General features: G+C 37.4%; 2 protein-coding genes across 6 annotated transcripts in view; one reads left to right on the forward strand and one right to left on the reverse strand.

The window, feature by feature from the left end:
- Nucleotides 1-326: 326 nt before the first annotated feature.
- Nucleotides 327-7,823, forward strand: klhl40b (kelch-like family member 40b). Its single transcript, XM_017717535.2, has 6 exons — nt 327-1,875; nt 2,608-2,768; nt 3,278-3,385; nt 3,484-3,669; nt 5,541-5,690; nt 6,518-7,823. Exons 1-6 carry the CDS (start codon nt 736-738, stop codon nt 6,627-6,629), a joined length of 1,857 nt encoding a protein of 618 aa, XP_017573024.1. The 5' UTR covers nt 327-735; the 3' UTR covers nt 6,630-7,823.
- Nucleotides 7,824-8,299: 476 nt separating this feature from the next.
- zbtb47b (zinc finger and BTB domain containing 47b) overlaps nt 8,300-18,873 on the reverse strand; it is a 49,853-nt gene continuing 39,279 nt past the window's right edge. For all 5 annotated transcript variants that reach the window (XM_017717507.2, XM_037533823.1, XM_037533825.1 and 2 more), the window contains one exon: nt 8,300-17,609. In XM_017717507.2, coding sequence (XP_017572996.1) covers nt 17,242-17,609 — 368 coding nt within the window. In that variant the 3' untranslated portion in view covers nt 8,300-17,241. The remainder of the gene's footprint in view (nt 17,610-18,873) is intronic.

Below are 18,873 nucleotides of genomic sequence, written 5' to 3' on the forward strand. Positions count from 1 at the left end.
GTCTGTTTAAAATCTGTTTCACATAATTTGAATGAAAATATAGACGTTTGGAACCATTTGTCATACTAATTTTTTATTTAATAACAATTATGTGTAGTGTATATATCAGTATTACAAAATAGACACCAAAAGGAGTTTGTATGTTTATTGGATATTAAATATAATGTTTTCTAGAAGCAAGATATTAAATAATAATATATGAAATATGAGGTTTCATTAGGACATCTTTCTTGAAGTTGTTCAGCTTTCTCTGTCAGTTTAAAACCATTTATTTATTTATTTATTTCCTTTTCTAGCTTTTTACATCCATATTGGAATCATGTATCAGTAGTTACATGAGTACAGTTGTTACATAGCTTTACATTTAAGGTGGGTTTCCAACAGTGACTCTCAGCTTCAGCAGTGGGCGGCTCCCTTAAAACCACTCATGTCACCTAAAGGGCCTGTGTCCTTATGACTCAGGGGAAGAAGCTGCAGCCTCATAGAGGGGGCAATGTGTCAGCTGTTGCACTGCTCTAGGGTAGGATTTCACATGTACCAGTCTAACCTATAAATAGTCTGGCCAGTTGGAGTTCAGCTGAAGTGTTGGGACAGCTGAGGAAGTCAACTAATCCATTGGGTAGGGTTGAATGCACCCAGCCTTGGACAAAGGCAGAGGCATAGTAAGAGTAAGGGCAAGCCCAAAGGACTGTCCAGAACCTTCGGTGAGACAGTCCAAGACTTCGAGGAGCAAATATGGCTCTGCCTATAGATCCCATGGAGGAGCCTCGGATGTACCAGCAGACGTTGCTGCAGGATGGCCTCTACGACCTGTTGGAAAACGACACCATGGTGGACTGCATACTGAAGATTAAGGACAAGGAGTTCCCCTGCCACAGGCTGGTGCTGGCTGCCTGCAGCTCCTACTTCCGGGCTTTCTTCCAGTCTGGAGTGGAGGAGAGCAAGCAGAAAGAGATTGTACTAGAAGATGTTGAACCTGGGGTGATGGGCATGATCCTCAAGTACCTCTACACTTCCAGCATCAATGTGACCGAGCAGAACGTGCAAGACATCTTTGCCCTGGCTAACATGCTCCAGATTCCATCCATTTTCACTGTCTGTGTCTCCTTCTTGCAGAAGCGCCTGAGCTTGAGCAACTGCCTGGCCATCTTCCGACTGGGCCTGATGCTTGATTGCCCAAGGCTGGCTGTATCTGCCAGGAACTTCGCTTGTGAACGCTTCCAGCTGATCTGCAAAGATGAGGAGTTCCTGCAGCTCAATCCCAATGAGCTGGCAGCCATCATGGCTTCAGACTTGCTCAACGTGGAGATGGAGCAGGCCGTGTTTGAGGCCCTGATCAAGTGGGTGGCCCATGACCAGGACAAGAGGCTGGACGAGCTTCCGGGTCTGCTGGACTGTGTGCGCTTCCGGCTACTCCCTCAGGACTACTTCTCTCAGAAGGTAGAGACGCATGAGTGGCTACAATCTAACCCGGAGATTGCCAAGAAGCTGGAACTGGTCAAAGACGCCTATGCCGGGAAGCTTCCGGAAGTCAAGAAGACCAAGAGCAAGAAAAGTGAGAGAAAGGAAAATGATGAGGGGAAGAAAGATGGAGACGAAGATGAAGAAGAAGAGCAGGAAGAGCTGCTTCCTGGAATCCTGAATGATAACTTGAGGTTTGGTATGTTCCTCAGAGACTTAATATTCATGGTAAGTGACACTGGGTCCGTGGTTTATGACCCTGCAGGAAACGACTGCTATGTGGCGTCGCTGTCGACCCAGATTCCAAAAAATCACTGCAGCTTGGTTACCAAGGAGAACCAAATCTTTGTGGCTGGAGGACTTTTCTTTAATGAACACAGCAAAGAGGAACAACTGAGCTCATACTTTTTGCAGGTACAGAACTCAACTCTTTCCAGGTTAATTTTCAGTCAGATCAATTTGACGTACTGAAAGAAAGTTTTGACACGGAAACTGATTGATTTGAAAAAATATCTGTGTAATTTCATCACTGAGATGTAAACAAAGTGATTTGAAGTGGTTTGATGTGAATGGTAGAGAAATATACTTAGATTTCTTTACAGTGGTGGTGATGGGAACTGGGTTCAGTGTCTACAACAAAAATATAATGTTTTAATATATAAAGTTGATAACTGTGAAATAGTGAAAGAATCAATGAACAGATTCAAAACAAATAATGTTTTAGGCCAAAACCATCTCAAAACTATGTTAAAACAACATTCCAGGCCTCAGGCAGTGTATCCACAACCTTTTCATGTAATAACTTTGTGAGCTAGCTTTTAGAAGTATTCGACTCTTTGGACATCTGTTTCCTATCACTACCACTGTGAACAATTGAGATTTGGTACGTTTCTTTTGAACAGAGCATTTCACACCAAACCACGCTAAGTGACTTTGTTTATATATGAATCATTTGATTATGCAGAACCTTTGAAAAACCTGCATAATTCTCTTTTATGTTTGCCTAATTAAAGTCTATCTATTGGTTGTTTCATTCATTTTAAAACACAATTTGCATTGGTATCGAACCACAATTTTGAATATTCACATATTATATATATCTGATGATGTACATAGACCTACCTATCACCTTCTGACCCTTAACAGTTTGACCCTGCGACTTCAGATTGGCTGGGCATGCCCCCTATGCCCTCCCCACGCTTTCTGTTTGGCATGGGCGAAGCAGAGAACTCCATCTTTGTAATTGGTGGGAAAGAGATGAAGGAAGGAGAGCGCTCTTTGGATTCAGTCCTGGTTTATGACAGACTGTGAGTACCACAATTTCTAATCCTGAATGAAGATTCTGAAACAGAGCTATGAACAGGAACAACATACATTACTGTGCAAAAGACCATCCTGGATGATTTTTTTCACACTTTCAAAGTTTAGTCTTAGAAGTTGGTTTCATGTTCTGCTTTTGACTGTCTCTCTTATACACCTTCTATCTTCTAAGATGAAAGCTGTAAGTACTGTTTATCTGATGGGGCAGTTCTGGTGATCTACCAGGTTTTGCATGGTTGTTAGATCCATTTTCTCTGTAGACTTTAATCCTTTTAACTCCAATTTTTAAAACTTTTTTTAGACTTGTTTTCCTTTCACTTTCCTCTTCCTTTTGCAAGTGAACTTATCTTCTCAGAAATATCTCTTGAAAAATGAAAAACTTGTGCTTAATGGCTTTGAACTGAAAATGAAATAAATGAAAGGTGGTCTCTCTTGCACAGTATGTATGAAACATGCATCTCCAAGCAATAAACCACATTCTTTTATTTCAATCTAGATTTTTCAAATGGGCAGAGTCAGTTCCACTCCCCTACCCAGTATACGGCCACGGAACAGTGTCTCACAATGGAGTTGTGTATGTAATAGGAGGAAAAGGGGACAGCAAGTAAGTTCTAGCATGGAAACAATGTCCATTACTGTTCCCCATTTCATGATGCTACAACTTGGTTAATTCTGACACAAGTCTTGCTCTCTTGCCTGTAGACAGTGTTTGAAGAGAATGTGCGCCTATGATATAAAGAAGGGTGAATGGAAGGATCTGACTCCGATGAAGATGGCACGCTCACTATTTGGCGTAACTGTTCACAAGGACAAGATATACGTGGCTGCAGGTGTAACAGAGAGCGGCCTTACCGGAGCCATAGAAGTTTATGACATTGCAACAAACAAGTCAGTACAACATGCTACAGTCTGCACAAAACATGTTATTTTATAAATATTAGGGCTGTTACTTTTGAATATATTAGGAATTGAGTAACGTACTGATTATTTTGGTGATTAATCAAGATTATTCAAGGCCAAATATTACAAATATTATAAAAAAACATCAGGTAACACTTCAGTACTGCAGGAATTATGATGGAATTTTTCATTTTTGAAAAGTTTGATGTCATATGTAAGTGTTATTGAGGTTTCTAAATGTACTGTTCACTCCATATAGCCAAACAACCTCTTTTGAATTAATTCTTTTTGCAGTGTTGCAAAAAAACAGTGTATTTACCTATACACAACTCTTCAGCCTACAGCAGTTTGGCCCCACTGACTCACACTGAAGTATTCAGGAGCATTTCAGCCTGGATTTCTTTTCAATGAGGTTCAATACAGGACAGCCAACCTGGGGTCACATAAAAATGATTGATTTTGCTACTTAAAATCACACATGTGATAAATGGACCTCAATGGAAATAATAAAATACAAGTAAATGTTGGGGTGAATTAAGCTTTTTCCATATTACACTTTTTTTTTGCACAACTCTTACTTGTGGACTGGGTCTGTATAGAAAGTGCTAATTAATCAACTCTGTAATGGCCCTTGTAAAGCTTTTACTAAGCCTTAACAAGCTTGTAGCTCATAAATAACTGGCTGCTTATTAGTATGATTGCTATGATTATTAAGCAATATCTAGAGTGAATGAACAATTTCCTGGGTGTAAATGTTAACTAGAAACCTAAGGCTTCAATTTTGAATGGGGGTACATTTTTATTTTGAATTGAATGGTAATTTACTATTAAGGAATTGATAAGAATCATAAGGAAACACCAAACTTGTGAAGAAAAATCTATTCTGATTGGATGCAATTTAAATAATTGGGCATTAGTTCATTAACAAGTTTATGCCATATAGACCTAATATTCTGGTAATTGCTGTGCACAAGATTATGTTGAAAAATGCACAATTATACTGACTAATTAGCAGTTGGCTTATTAAGTAAGTTGGCAGATTTTCTTTTTGCTTTTATAGGTCTTACATCACAAATACAAAATAACATTTACAGACAAAAGTACTAAAACAACAACTACAAAATACGGCCTTACAATCATGAATCAATATGCAAATAAAATGAGAGGAAAAATAAAGAAATAAATCAAATAACGTAAAAAAGGGGGGGTGGGGGGGGTTACAAAAGTCCTCCACGGGAAGCTGTGGGAGGGACCTGAAAAAGGTGATGAAAGGATGACCAGCACCTATAAAAGTTGTCCACTGAACCCCTCAAACTAAACTTGATCTTCTCGAGGTGCAAAAAGAAAACAAAATCTCTTAGCCAGAGGGAATGAGACGGAGGAGAGTGAGACTTCCAGCTGATAAGAATTCTTTGCTTTGCCAATAACAGAGCAAAAGCAATAGATTCCAATTCTCGGGAATTCCACCGGGTAGTGCTGGTGTAAATTCTAAAAATAGCTAGTAGAGGGCAGAGACTCAGGTGATTATTAAAGAATGATGAAAGAGTATACAAAGTCCCAGAATCTCCCCAATTTGCTTGGCATGCTTTCTAATAGACACCTAAAACATTGCACAAACATTACGATGTATAATACACAAATAAAAGTACTCTGAAAAAAGCTTAATTCCCATTGGTGCTTCATAAGCTAAAAAGTAGGAAATATAAATATGTATATATATTGTTATCTTGCAAACTGCCAAACAGTCACTGGCAATTCATTCAGAAGGTCAATTCTAATCAGTTAATCATAACAAATACTGTGTTTCATTGATCTGCCAAATGTGGCCTAGTTTGTCTGACTGTGTGCTTTTGCTCTAGGTGGTCTGATTTTGTGGAATTCCCTCAGGAGAGAAGCTCCCTCAGTTTGATCACAGTGGGTAATGGCATCTATGCTGTGGGAGGCTTTGCAATGATTCCAAGTGAAGATGAAGAGGAGCTCACACCCAGAGAGATGAATGATATATGGAGGTAAGACACCAGGTCATGACACCATAAGAATTATCCACAAGATAAAGGGTAAAATACTGGAATGGCATAATTACTCCACTGACAAGAGTGGATGTCAATCCATGTTAGTTGTATGTACGATTTACTGTGAAGGAGGAGATAAATTAGCTTTGGACCAATACATCATTTCGCCAATATAATAGGCCGATAGTAAAGCTGCACTTTATAAGTTTCAGGGATTTATCAGAATTTTCATATCTTTGGACACTACACTCTTAAAAAAGGTGTTTTTTCAATGGTTCTTTAGGAAATATTAAGGTTCTACATAGAACACTCAAAAGAACCATTTGGATGGTGAAACTGTTCTTCATGTTGATGGAGAATGTGCTGTATATGGTTCTATATAGAAACTTTGTGAAAATGGCTCTTTATAGTACCACAAAGGGTTCTTCTACTGTTATGATGTGAAGCTTATTACAACAGAAAAACCTTTTTTTGTTGCTTATACAGAACCCTTTACAAAAAGGGAGATAAATTAGCTTTGGACCAATACATCATTTGGCCAATATAATAGGCTGAAGTTTCAGGGATTTATCAGAATTTTCATATCTTTTTCATAATTTTCATATCTTTTTCATACCTTTTCAAAAAGGGTTCTACAAGGAATCATATAAAACACATTCTTTATTAATCTGAAAGACATTTTCATGATAGAAAGAACCATTAGGGTTCTTTGGGTGTTCAGGGCTCTCTATAGAACAACTTTCTATACTAAAGAGGCCTTGAAGAACCATGTTTTTTTAAGCGTGTGCTGTAAACTGAAATAAAAACACTGTATTTCTCTACAGGTATGATGAAGCGGAGAGGAAGTGGAATGGCATTCTGAGAGAAATTCGCTACGCGTCTGGCGCAACAGTGCTGGGTGTCCGTCTCAACACTCTGAGACTCACTAAAATGTGAGAAAAAACAGTGCTGAGACCAGCGGAGCACCAGTACTAAGAAACCAAACCAACATTTTCCATTTTTCCATCAATGTTTGCTGTTTTTAATTCAGTGAATGGCCAATGTTAGATCACGCAACAGTTGATCTGTCCTTGCTTCACAAATGCACTCTTTTGTAGCAACTGTTGATAGATTTGACAAGCTTTAAAGAAGTCTGGCAAAAATCCCGTTCAATGAGAAGCAAGTTTTTAGATTTAGGCCCAATCCCTTTTCACCCCTCGCCCCGCCACTTAGACCATAGCCCTCTGTTTTGCGTGTTCACATCTAGGGTTGGTGTCCTGATTTTTGTTGAGATAGATGGGTATGGTGAAGTTTTAGGGCTACATGGTCCTCCAATTGGAAGTTTTTCAGAGGCACACTCAAAACAGAGTGAGGAAATGACCAAAGAAATCCACAACAGAGTAACTACTTTCTCCGTTAAAATATTACGATAACCATTGTACTGTCTTAGTTTAATGTGGTTTCAATGTATTATGATCCTCTTCTTCATAACAAGTATAAAAAATGGCTAATAGTATGCTAACATCTCAGTAGCTAGCCAGCTAAATTTCCTGTTCTCCCTTAAATAGTCCAGCAGTGCTGATGCCTGAAGTGCCAGAACGTAACTGCTGCTCATTTTTAAGGTGGAACAAGAAAATTCTAACAAGAGGTTGACACTCGAAAACCAGGGGTGGGGGTAAAAATAAATGAGATTGGGCCTTAGTGTCTGCATATTTTAAATTTAAAACTTATTTCGTATGTGTGGATAGATCAAATATAGTTTTGTAATCAAGCTAACATTAGCATGGCAGCAAATTCATGCTCTTTCCATTCTGCCTACTTTCAGTTACCTACAAGAACACAGTCCATCTCTGTAGTTTAGCATTAAACTCAGCATTAGCGACTCTAAACAGACGTTGTGGGGGCCATAGCAACAGTTGTTACTAAAGAAGAAGTGTGTGGGCTATGAACAGCGCAATTCATTTCACACTCATTCCATTACATGCAAAATCTCGATTTCAAAAAAAGAATGTGATTTTAACTGTTGGAATCACATTTCACATGTATGTAATCCACATTGTAGTGTTTTGTGAAATTCCAGCTTAAAGGGCCAATAATTATGGATAAAACATATTTGATGTAGTATATAAATATTGTCAAAGTTTCAAAACATACCGTTCACGCCCCAGTCCATATATATAGAAAAGTTGTTTTTGTGATGTCTTGAAAAGTGATGCATTTGCATATATTCACCCATTCAGCCTACAGCAGTTTGGCCCCGCCCATTCCTGCTGAAGTTATAAAGAGCGTTTCAGCTTGGATTGCTTTTTGAATGAGGCACAATACAGAGCAGCCAACATAGAGCTCAAAGGCACAGTGACAAAAACAGTTACTTTTAAGGGATAGAGGTTAGACGTGTAAACGGTCATGTAAAAATGAATTTTGGTAAATAAATCTACATAAATGTCATACATTGGGGTTGAAAAATGTAAAAAATGTAGGATATGGGCCTTTATGCTCCTCTATATTTCTGTGAATGTGTTATTACCATTTTATTAGTGAGCAGTCACTGTAATATGCAGGGAAGGTCAATAGTTTCCTCCATACATAGATATACAAGTACAAATGTAAAAAAAAAACAAGCACAGTGAGGTTTGGGATAATGTTTAATTTACTATTGAAATGAACTTTTTTATTTTGTTCTGTTACAGACAGTAAACACTAACTTATACGATAAATGACATAAGATACAGTCTAATGTTATTAGCACCTCTAGACACTAGCGTCTTTGTATTGTTTTAGTACTGTGTTAACAAAACCGACGTGACTACTGCATACATGTGTTCTTCGTACACAAGGGTTGACTAAGACATTGGGTTTACATAGCAAAAGTTGAGGAAATAATGCAGGAACAGTCACACTCCAGAATGCTTCAATACATATGAAGGAAGAACAAGTTATTAGATATTAAATGTTTAAAAAAAACAAAAAAAACAAAAGTGATTCCATCTTTGATTTGGCTGTAACACGTTCCACGGTAACTGCATGGTCAGTTCTCCTTCACTAGGACACTAAAGATAAGATGGATTACCTTTTATCTTTTATGTGCAAATCCTTTATAACTTCTCTTTCACTCTGTAATTCACCAGAAGAACAAAATAAACAAACAAGATAAACTATTTTACTTTTGTTAGACATATAACTTTTTAAAGTAGCCTCCTTGTCGCCTTGTCTGTGGTTATGTAAATGTTTGTCGCTGAAGTTATAGCTTGAGAAAAAACAATAAGAACTCAAAAAGGCCACAAAATGCTAATTCTATACAACTAGCAGCAAACAAGTAGCAAAACAGAGGGAGAACACAGACCACTTCACAATCCCATGAACACACTTGCTTACAAATACACAATCAAAACAGTGTATTTCCCAGCCATTTAGCATTTATCATTAGATAATTAAAGTGAAATTCACCCACAAGATAGAAGGTAAAATAATCTGTAACACACTATGATTTGGCCACTTGATTTTTCAAGCGAAAAGGAAAAAAATACAAATATTAAAATGGACTGATCTAAATTCTCCATTTCCTTAATAATTTAATTCTTTTATGAATATGCTAGACCTTGTTTCAAAACTGAAACACAGCATCACATAAAGTGCGTACAAAAATGAAAAGCTTTGCTAAGTCACCTTTTAAATTTAAGACCATTATAGGAAGGTGCACTTTTAACAAAAAAAAAAAAAAAATTTAGTTTTGGGCCTGTGCAATTGTAACACAATCAATACCCTCTACATGGTTTCCTCAAACAAAAATGTAATACATTTAAAATACATTATCATGTATTTAGTGCAGAATTTGGAATATATCAGCAATATACTGCAAGATATTCACATTTTCATATGCTGTTAGCAATGTGGCCCTTGTTCCACTGCACATACAAAAACAACTGACCCAAATGGGAACCAAACTTACAGTTCTAGGTCTTTCCATATGTTTGAGACAGCTAAAACCATCATAATAATCACAATTAAGAATTTAGTTGTCTTTCTGGTCATTTCATGACACTGTAAAGCATTTGCCCAGTAGCTCCTTTGCTTGCTAGCTAGCATAACTAGCTTAAGTTACTAGCCTACCTGACATTATACTGCACTGTTCTCCACTCAAAAACGTCTACAATTACATAGAATCATGCATAAAACTTCAATTTTTCCGTCAATTGTAAACATTTGAGGAGAAAAACATACATCCTGCAAAGGGTAGCACAAATGGTAATAGTGCTAGTGTCCTGATTTAGCTTAGCAAGCTCTGAAAGTAATAATTCTAAAAAATGTCAATCCACACGGCAAGCCAATTCTTTTCTTTACCTGGAAGAGTAAAGAATTCACTAAATATGTGTTAGCTTTAGCTGTTACCCCAGACAGAGGAGAAACCTTCAAGTACCTTCAGGTCCTGTTGGTGCCAATCTTTATCAGGTCCCAAAAAAACTAAAATTAGAACCTTCAGTTTTGGACCTGTGACCAATGGTGAGTACAGTTCCAGTTTTCTGTGCAGTGGAAAAATGCCAGTGTTACTTTTCAAAGAATAGTAATAAACCCACATGCTACATTTCTTTCCATTTCAGTTTGTTCCTTTCATTCTTTTAAAACACATATCACAATATAATACCAATACCTTTTAACCTATGGGTGCTGGAGAATAAGGTGCAATAAGAAAAGTGACACAATAAAAATGTACTAGGACAAAAGGACGTGGCAGAAGTTAAGATGTTCAGCCTCGGTCTAACATTTAAAAGGCTTACAAATTCATCTGGCACAAGACATTATTGCAAGAAATATTCTCCCCAATTACATTTATTCATATTTAAAAAAAAACATGTCAAATCTAACATTTTTCACTTTTTGTCCTCCTCCAAGTCCTTACCAAAGTGCACACATCAGTAGCATCACTTTCCGATTATCAAGCCACTGTGATTTGCATTAACACTTTAGCACATTCACTACCATGGCGGCTCCATTCCTGGTAACACTTAAGGCATGTTAGTTACAGCACCACTTCAGTCTGCACAACAGAAGCTCCACAACCTCTCATGTATTAAAGATTTGCTAAGGTTATAGTAACGAAACAGCACAACATGTAAGACTGGAGTATGTGGCATCTCCATTGCTGGGTAACAGTAATCGGCAACTAAGTAGTCTATATTCATTACTCTAGGGCTATTTGCATTAAAAACATTGGGTTTAAAAAGGAGGCATCTGAACAGCAATGCTCATAGATAGAGGCGGGCGATATGACAACATGTTTTTTTTTATGACATTACAGCGCAACTGCAAATTGTACACTGAAAACTGGACATAGAGTAGTCTGCGATAAGGAGTAGGGGTTTTTGTAATCCTAATTAAGATTAAATGGATCATGTACAGCAGAAAATGCAACCAACTTCTAAGACTGACCTTTGGAGGAGTGGAAAAATATCCCTACAGACCTCTTTGGAAAACAAAATGAGCCTCCCAAAAATGGGAGAATGGAAGATGTAATAAAGGCAAAGTGTGGACACACTAAATATTGAACAAACTGAGATTAAATTTAGATGTTGAGGCCTTTTTTTGTACTTTTTGACTGTTTGGACTGTAATTTGAATAAATCAAAGGGTGTTCTTAGAATTATATATCACTCTTTTTTTAAAATTCTAATGTAATAATATACAGTCATGATAAACTGTATATTGTGAAGTACTGCAATATTACAATCCTGCCATATCACCCAGCCCTACTTACGGCACCACCAACAGACTGATCCACACAGTGTCTGTGTCCTCCCAAGCTTTTGTCCCAACCAATCACTAAAAAAAATTGATTTGGCTGCTGATTGGTTGAGCCACTAGCAGGCACAAAAGCTTGGACCCACAGAAGCCTTTCACAGATAATGTTATGAAAGCACTGATATATAGTTTAAACTAAATTAATCTAATCAATGCCAATATATACACTGTGATTACATTCACATACACATTGTCACTCTTGGCAAGCAAAAGCAGAGCTTTAAATTACTGGCAGTAAAGCATACTGACCCCATGCAACCCTCTGTATAAAGCCACAATCTGGATCCATAAGTCTGTTTGCATTCGCTTCAATTCTATTTCCATTGATTGCTGAAGAAACAGAAAAAAATACTCAATAGGGCTTAACTCTTCTTAACTATTAATGTGGTATTGGCTTTTATCTGATACTGAAGGGTGCAATATACAACTTAACATAAATTTTGCTGTGTGCTTTGAGCATCCAGACCAACCACATTACTGATTTACCAATGCATTTTAAATAATACTAGCATTTTGTCCATATTGTGCAGATTTGCCCCTCACTATTTAAACCGTATGTCACTGATTGTTGATGCTGCCACTTCATTGCCCTTAAATCCACAATTGTGGCTTTGACAGATTAAAAAATCTGTAAAATCTTCTATCAACTAATAAACCATAGTCATATGCAAAGTTTGATTACCCCTGGGTGCCCAAAGTTTTGCAAAACAACTGTATCATCTCACAAATGTCACCATTTGTGCATATACGTGGGCAACGTGAGTGACTGTAAAATTTAAGGTGCTTAAGGTATTTTTTTCTTTTTCTTTTAAAGAAAAAAAAAACATTTTAGAGCTTATCACATAAACAAAAGCTTATCCACAACTTCCAAAGTCTTTCAATAGTGCTGACTGACCCCTCCACTACGCGTCACCACATTCATCTGACTCTTAGTACAATGTAAACAAAAACAAAACAAAAAAAACAACAGCCGATTCGGTAAATGACATGGAGTACACAATATATTTACAGACTATAGATACTGTACTGTATATCTTAATGTGGGCTATATAGTTTGTAATACCTGTTATTATGACTATATATACTGTGTTCAAGGTTAAAGTTTTCTCTTTATGTGTTATATATCCTCTCTAAAGCTCAGTAAGGAAATCTTCTAGAATCTCTATAAACACTCTGTTTATCTCTTATCTCTAATCAGACCTTTCATGGCTTCTCCATAGAGACTCTTTAAAGGTCCACTAAGTGATAGGTGTGATATTCACTACACTTGTCTTATCTGACCCTTATGAAACTTCAAGAAGCCTCTTTCCACATAACTGATATCTATGAGGAGGTAGATGTAGAGTTTGATGAGTTAAGTAAGTTCTGGAGAACTAGATCCTGCCCTGGTACTGTAAAAATGACAAACTAGAGGTTTTAGTGAGAAAATGGGATCATATTTTGATGGTTGAGAGCCAAATGGAGAGTTTTGGGCCCACTGGTTTAGTTGTTATGCAGTACTATGAAAAAGTCAGAAGAAACCACCCTTTGTTGAGTTAATGATCAAGACAAACCAGCCATTAAGTACAAGGTATTCATTTTTCAGGATCGGAGAAAAAGTAGAAAACATATGATATACATATATATAAATAAATGTATTGTTGCAGACCTCCAAAGCTCAGTCTGAGAGGTCTCATCTCTGGCTTTAAGTATGGTTTATCTGATGGTGATGATTTTGGTGGTCATGCACTGTTTCAATACATATTTGGATACATACTTGATTTGGAAAGTTATACATTTGCCCTTCCTTTTGCAAATGGATTATACTTCTCTCTCAGACAAACCTCCTGAAGAATTAATGACTGGAAATCAAATTAATGAAGGGTGGTCTCTGACTTTTGCACTGTTCTGTACATCACTGATATGAAGACAGCTTGTTTATAGGCTGATGATTTGGCTTTACTGACCCATAAAGTCGTCCCATTAAGATAAGAGGTAGAGAGCATTCTTAGTATTTAACTGCCAGATGTAGAAGGTGTACAAAATAACGGAGAGATCACAGGTACCATTTTTAATAAACACGATCTATGTGCACTTTGTAGGTTAACAACTCTGCTCCTTAATGGTAAGGGACCACTACAGGACCAGTGCCCGGGTGTATTAAACACAGTAAACTGAATTTTTAAGATTACCCTTAAGTATTTCCCAAGGTTAAGTGTGACTCTTAGGTGAAACTCAAGGGTTTCCTTAAGAGAAACAATTAACAATCATTAATTTCCCCTAATGCAACTGGGCCCAGATATTATTTGGGTGGTGAATCTTCTTTGAGTTTTGGGTGTTTTACACATTATGTAAAATTACATTTATGGGTACAATTATTGATTGTACAGCAAAAGAAACAGTTTGTGTCAGTTATTCTCTATCATAAGGCTTCCTAACCTGTTGCAACCCACACAACTGACACACAAAAGTTTCCGTGGCCCACAAGAAGACTGAACTGGCCAGATTGTTTTAAACGCAGGGAAATGTAACAAAATAATGAATTTAGTACCAAATTAATAGAATATTAATAGAATATCAAATAAACACGCTGGAGATACATTTTGCCTGACCAATCACTGAGTTGAACTCTAAAGTCAATAAATGTGCAAAAAACAGATGGGCTACCTATATAGTGTGTCTGACAAAATGGCCAATGAGTCTGAGTATTCCATGTGGTGTTTCCATTATTTTGTCCACCCATGTAGCATGTGCAAAACATTCTCACTGTGTGAGAAAAAACTGACTAGAATTCTTTGTTTTATTACTAATGTAAGTTAAAGTAGGTGCTGCTATTGCAATTCGCCATTAAAATAAATGGAAACTTAGTGAACCTTTAAAGCATATATAAATCTTAGTACATAAGTCAAAAGTGCACAGCAGGCCATGGAGACTAAAAACGTAAAGAAGACTGTAAAAGAAGGAGGCATATTGTATGTAAGCATTAATTAGCTCTGAATCAATTCAAACTATCTGTATTAGTTATTAAAGCATCTGCAGTTATCAGTCATCTGATTAATCTCATTTCCATGAATCAGTGAAAGACCCAAATCAGTAATCCCAAATAAATAATTTTTGACATTGGACGTCTATATAAGGCTAAAGGAATGACTACAGAAACAGCACAAGAAGCGACTTCAACATGTGTTGTACCATAAATTAAAGGTACATTATAAGACAAAACCTAATGCACAGTTTAACATTGTCTAAGTACAAATTATAATATGTCCATAGTGGAATATATTGCTATATTGCTCTGCTAAAAATTGTATATCTTTCTCAGAACTAAAAAACAGTAAATGAAGCAAATTCCGAGGGATCTGATTTTCAGTCACATTGATGGCTGATACACAGACCAATATTTATAAAGTGCTCTTCTACTTAAAAAAGAAAACATAAATGACACATTAGTATGTTTGCTAGATTTCTACACCTTAAAGTCCCCATAAGTGCTTTAATTACTTTACATACACGCTCTTCCCCATGCACAGCACAGGTCTTAAAACTTACAACACACCTTTAAAACTTTAAACAGGGCAAAAAAAATGCCAAAGCCAGGCCTGACACAAACCATCATATCAAACTCTACCAAGAAGACATTAAAGAATACAACATATATATATATCTGTGGTCAAAAATAAGGTGCAGGAGTGATTATAAATGCGTATCTAAAGGCGGCGTATGAGCACACAGGGTTTGGTTACTGTGATGTAATACATAAAGAGTTCAGGGACACAGATTTGGTTATCGCTACTACACATATCTGCAACGTTTTCAACTCACAAATCAAGTTTTTGCAGCACTCTTTGATCACATGGCGCCCTCTGCTGGCTGTAGTGGAGAACACATTTGTGGATCCTCTGAGGTTTGCCTGCTTCCAGCATCTGGCAGAAAGCACAAGCCACTCTGTCTGTAAAGACATTCTTAATGCAGAGAACATTATTTGTACAACCAAGATAAATACGCAACCGTACCGTAGCCCACAACCATGACCCTCTGGTAACCTCTTTGTAATGTACTTAGGCTGGCTTTACCTGGTGAAACTTTCAGGCAACTGAAGTAAAAAAAAAAATCACGTGTGTTGTATAATGTAAAGCCTCCAGCAACTCCCTCGAAACTTGTCTGAAACTCAGCCGCAACAGCTGCAACTTTGTGAACCAAGTTTCTTGAAACTGCTAAAACACTCATAACATCACATGATAACATTTCAAATGATGTCAACACATCATGCACCAGAAAATAAATCAGAGCATGGAAAAAAAGTTAATTTCTTGTGGAATAACGCTGCTTATTTGCTGGTAACCAGTTAGTTTTACAAGTTAGTTAGCAAGCAAAGGTTAATTTAGGCCAGTCACAATTACACTATAGCATAACCATAACTATTCAAGCTGTCTGCAATTACTTTCCAACATTGTTAGATTTCAGTCATATATTTTCACTTATTTTGTTATGTCCTAAAGCCACGAGGCTAATGTTGCTAACAGCTAATGCTTAGATTCGATCTATCAGAATTGTACAAACTGTATGCTTAAATAATCACAAAAAATGGCAGATAATATCTGATAGACTTGCTATATGTGGTTTCTGACACTGTATGACTTACTGTTATCTGTAAAAATGGCAAAAGAGAAAATTCACTTAGCTGCTAGCACAGTTTTTAGCTACGCATCTAGTGATGCACAGTGATAGCAAATGTTTCGACATCAGTATGGGCAGACATAAAAAATATCGGGCATTGGAATCAGCCCACTATTCCTCTATCGGTGCATCCCTATATATGTACGAAATGATCCAAATCATTTCGATGAGCTACGTATGTATTAGTGTGCCTTGCCTGGAATCTACCTGGCCTGTAAAGCAACAGGAGAATAGTACATTATTTATTTTGATTACTTGAACCTGGTAAACTTTGGTAAAAAGACATTTATGTATTATGTATTATGTATTCTAAAGTTCAGTGTTGACTAAATTGCTGTTTGTACACTAATATAATGGCATGTAATTAACTAAAAAAAGATAAAATTGTTAATCACAATGATCTGTATGACAGTTAATCATTAAAACATTATGACTGTGACAGGCCTCAGGTTAATTTGATGCTTTGTTAGCCTTCTATGTCATGATCTATGTTGCCAGCTATTCATTTTCTCCTCTCTCGACATAAAATGATACAAAAGCTAAATAACACATCACAGATGATTTTATGGAGCCAGAATGATATGATATCTGAAACTACTAGCTACGTTTCTTGCTAACTAGTGCAATAATCAAATGAGTTGCAATCACTTGTTTTTAAATAGCTTCTTGTAACTGTCAAGAAGCTCCGAAATTATGTCTCACACAACTGGCAAACTGCAACAAGTTGCATAAAGTTTCACCATGTAAAAACAGCCTTAGGCTGAGCATGAGAACCTAACCAGCAATGGTAGTCCCTTACCTCAAAAAACAAGCATATAATAACAAAAATGAGAACATAATTCTTTGAATAATGAGTAGACCTTGACAATATATAAAATATCTCTATGAGAATGCCAAGTCATCGCTTGCACAGCATCAAAGGATCATACAGTGTCACACACTGTTACAAACGCCTGCTACATGTCTTAGACTTCATTCAGCAGGTCAGAAGTGCCTCTCGAGGAGTTTCATCTTTCATGTGATTTGCACAGCTCATACAAAGTCAAACGACCTACTGCTTTGGATTCAAAGTAATGAAAAAGAAGCTAAAGGAATGGCTACAGTTCTACTGAACGCTGTTAGTTGTTGTTTGAGCTGACCCTTCCAGTAGAGAAGAGAGGAGGGGGAGGGGGGAGCCCCCCAATGGAGTGGAGAAGGGGCAGGGACAGGGGGCTGGATGCTTCAGCAGGAGGGGTCACGGACCGGCCGGCCAGCGGGCCAGGAGACGCGGGATCCAGGCCCAGAGGATTGCCGTCGGTCTCTAAAGGGTTGCTGACCCGGAAGCACTTCTCCTTGTGAGCCTTGAGCATGTTGGAGAAGCGGAAGCGCTGACCGCACACGTCACAGGGGTACGGCTTCTCGCCAGTGTGGGTGCGCCGGTGGCGCTTCATGTTGGGCCTGCTGGTGAAGCTCTTCCCACAGATCTCACAGATATACGGCTTCTCTCCTGCAACAGACAGGAAAGATGTTTTAGGAGATAATAGTTTCAGGAGAAAATAGGACTCCCAACAACCATATAAGAGCTGGTAGAGAAACAAAATGGTCCCCATCAGATAAATATCACTTAAAGCGTTAATCTTTCAGAGAAAGGAGAAAATTAAGATACACTCCATCCTTCCAATGAGAGACGACAACTCAACAACTCTGAGTCTGAAAGGGTTTGTAGCTGTTCAGAAGCCTTTCCTTTGGGAAAAGGACATAGACAAAAATAAGCAAAACTTGCAAATAAAACAGAGAAGCTGCTGGTGTTAATAGAGCAATGGAATGACCCCACCAGAATCCAGACCGCAATAACATGGATAAAGTGTTTGGGATTACTTGGATTGTGAAAAAATAAGGCCAATCACTGCAGATTCCTTTAAAAAATGAAATCAAAGTCTCCTGAAAGAACTGAAGCTGTGATGAAGGCAAAGAATGTTAAAATGTTAAAAAATCTTACAATTAGTTTTTGATGCTTCTGTGCACTTTCCTGTTAAATAGGTGTTTTCTCCTTTTTTCCTGACTGTGAAAAATTGTTTTTATGTAATTGCACTTGGAAATTACTGGAAATTAAATTAATGAGGGGTAGTCTTTGGCTCTGCTATTGGGAGCTCAAACAGTGTCTATCTTCATAGTATCTATGAAATAACAATGAAATCACAATGAATTTTGAGTATTACTACAAGATTTGCAGAGTTTAATTACAACAAGGATGATCTTTTTAAGTCTTTTAAGTAAAAATGAACCAAAAATAACAGACAAATACATAATTTCATTCCCAGAAATCAACAGGCCTTTCCTAGAGGCCTAAAAGGCCCTAAAGGTTCCCCACTGACAACATCTAAAGGGAGAAAACCAGCATGGATTTTATGATGTTTATGGTGTAAAGGGCGACAGGCGTAGCTGCATGCAGCTTTTGTTTTGTCATCGATGATTAATTTCACAAAAGCTCTGTATGGGTGAGAGAAGGGAGTCAATACTAGTGGAGGAGGACAATGCAAGCACTCTCACAGACAGTGAGTTCATTTATCTAGAAAGAACACTCATCTCTGCCTTGTCTTCCCTGCTGATAAATGCATTGAAATGGACCCGTGGTAGCTGTTAAACAATAGCCGATGGCTATAATGATTCAGAATAAAGATTACGTGTGAATCTTGAAAAAACAAAAAAGTTTAGTCTTGTGTCTCCACTCCGCAAAAATGGTTTCTTGGCAAGTGAAACTATCTTTAATG

This window comes from Pygocentrus nattereri, chromosome 24, assembly GCF_015220715.1.
Source record: "Pygocentrus nattereri isolate fPygNat1 chromosome 24, fPygNat1.pri, whole genome shotgun sequence".
NCBI classification, from domain to species: Eukaryota; Metazoa; Chordata; class Actinopteri; order Characiformes; family Serrasalmidae; genus Pygocentrus; species Pygocentrus nattereri.

Excerpts from the sequence above, each read along its gene's own strand:
- klhl40b (XM_017717535.2), top strand. The coding sequence starts at position 736 with ATGGCTCTGCCTATAGATCCCATGGAGGAGCCTCGGATGTACCAGCAG. Across the intron at positions 3,386-3,483 it reads GGAGGAAAAGGGGACAGCAA|ACAGTGTTTGAAGAGAATGT; the intron begins GTAAGTTCTAGC and ends TCTTGCCTGTAG. Across the intron at positions 3,670-5,540 it reads TATGACATTGCAACAAACAA|GTGGTCTGATTTTGTGGAAT; the intron begins GTCAGTACAACA and ends CTTTTGCTCTAG.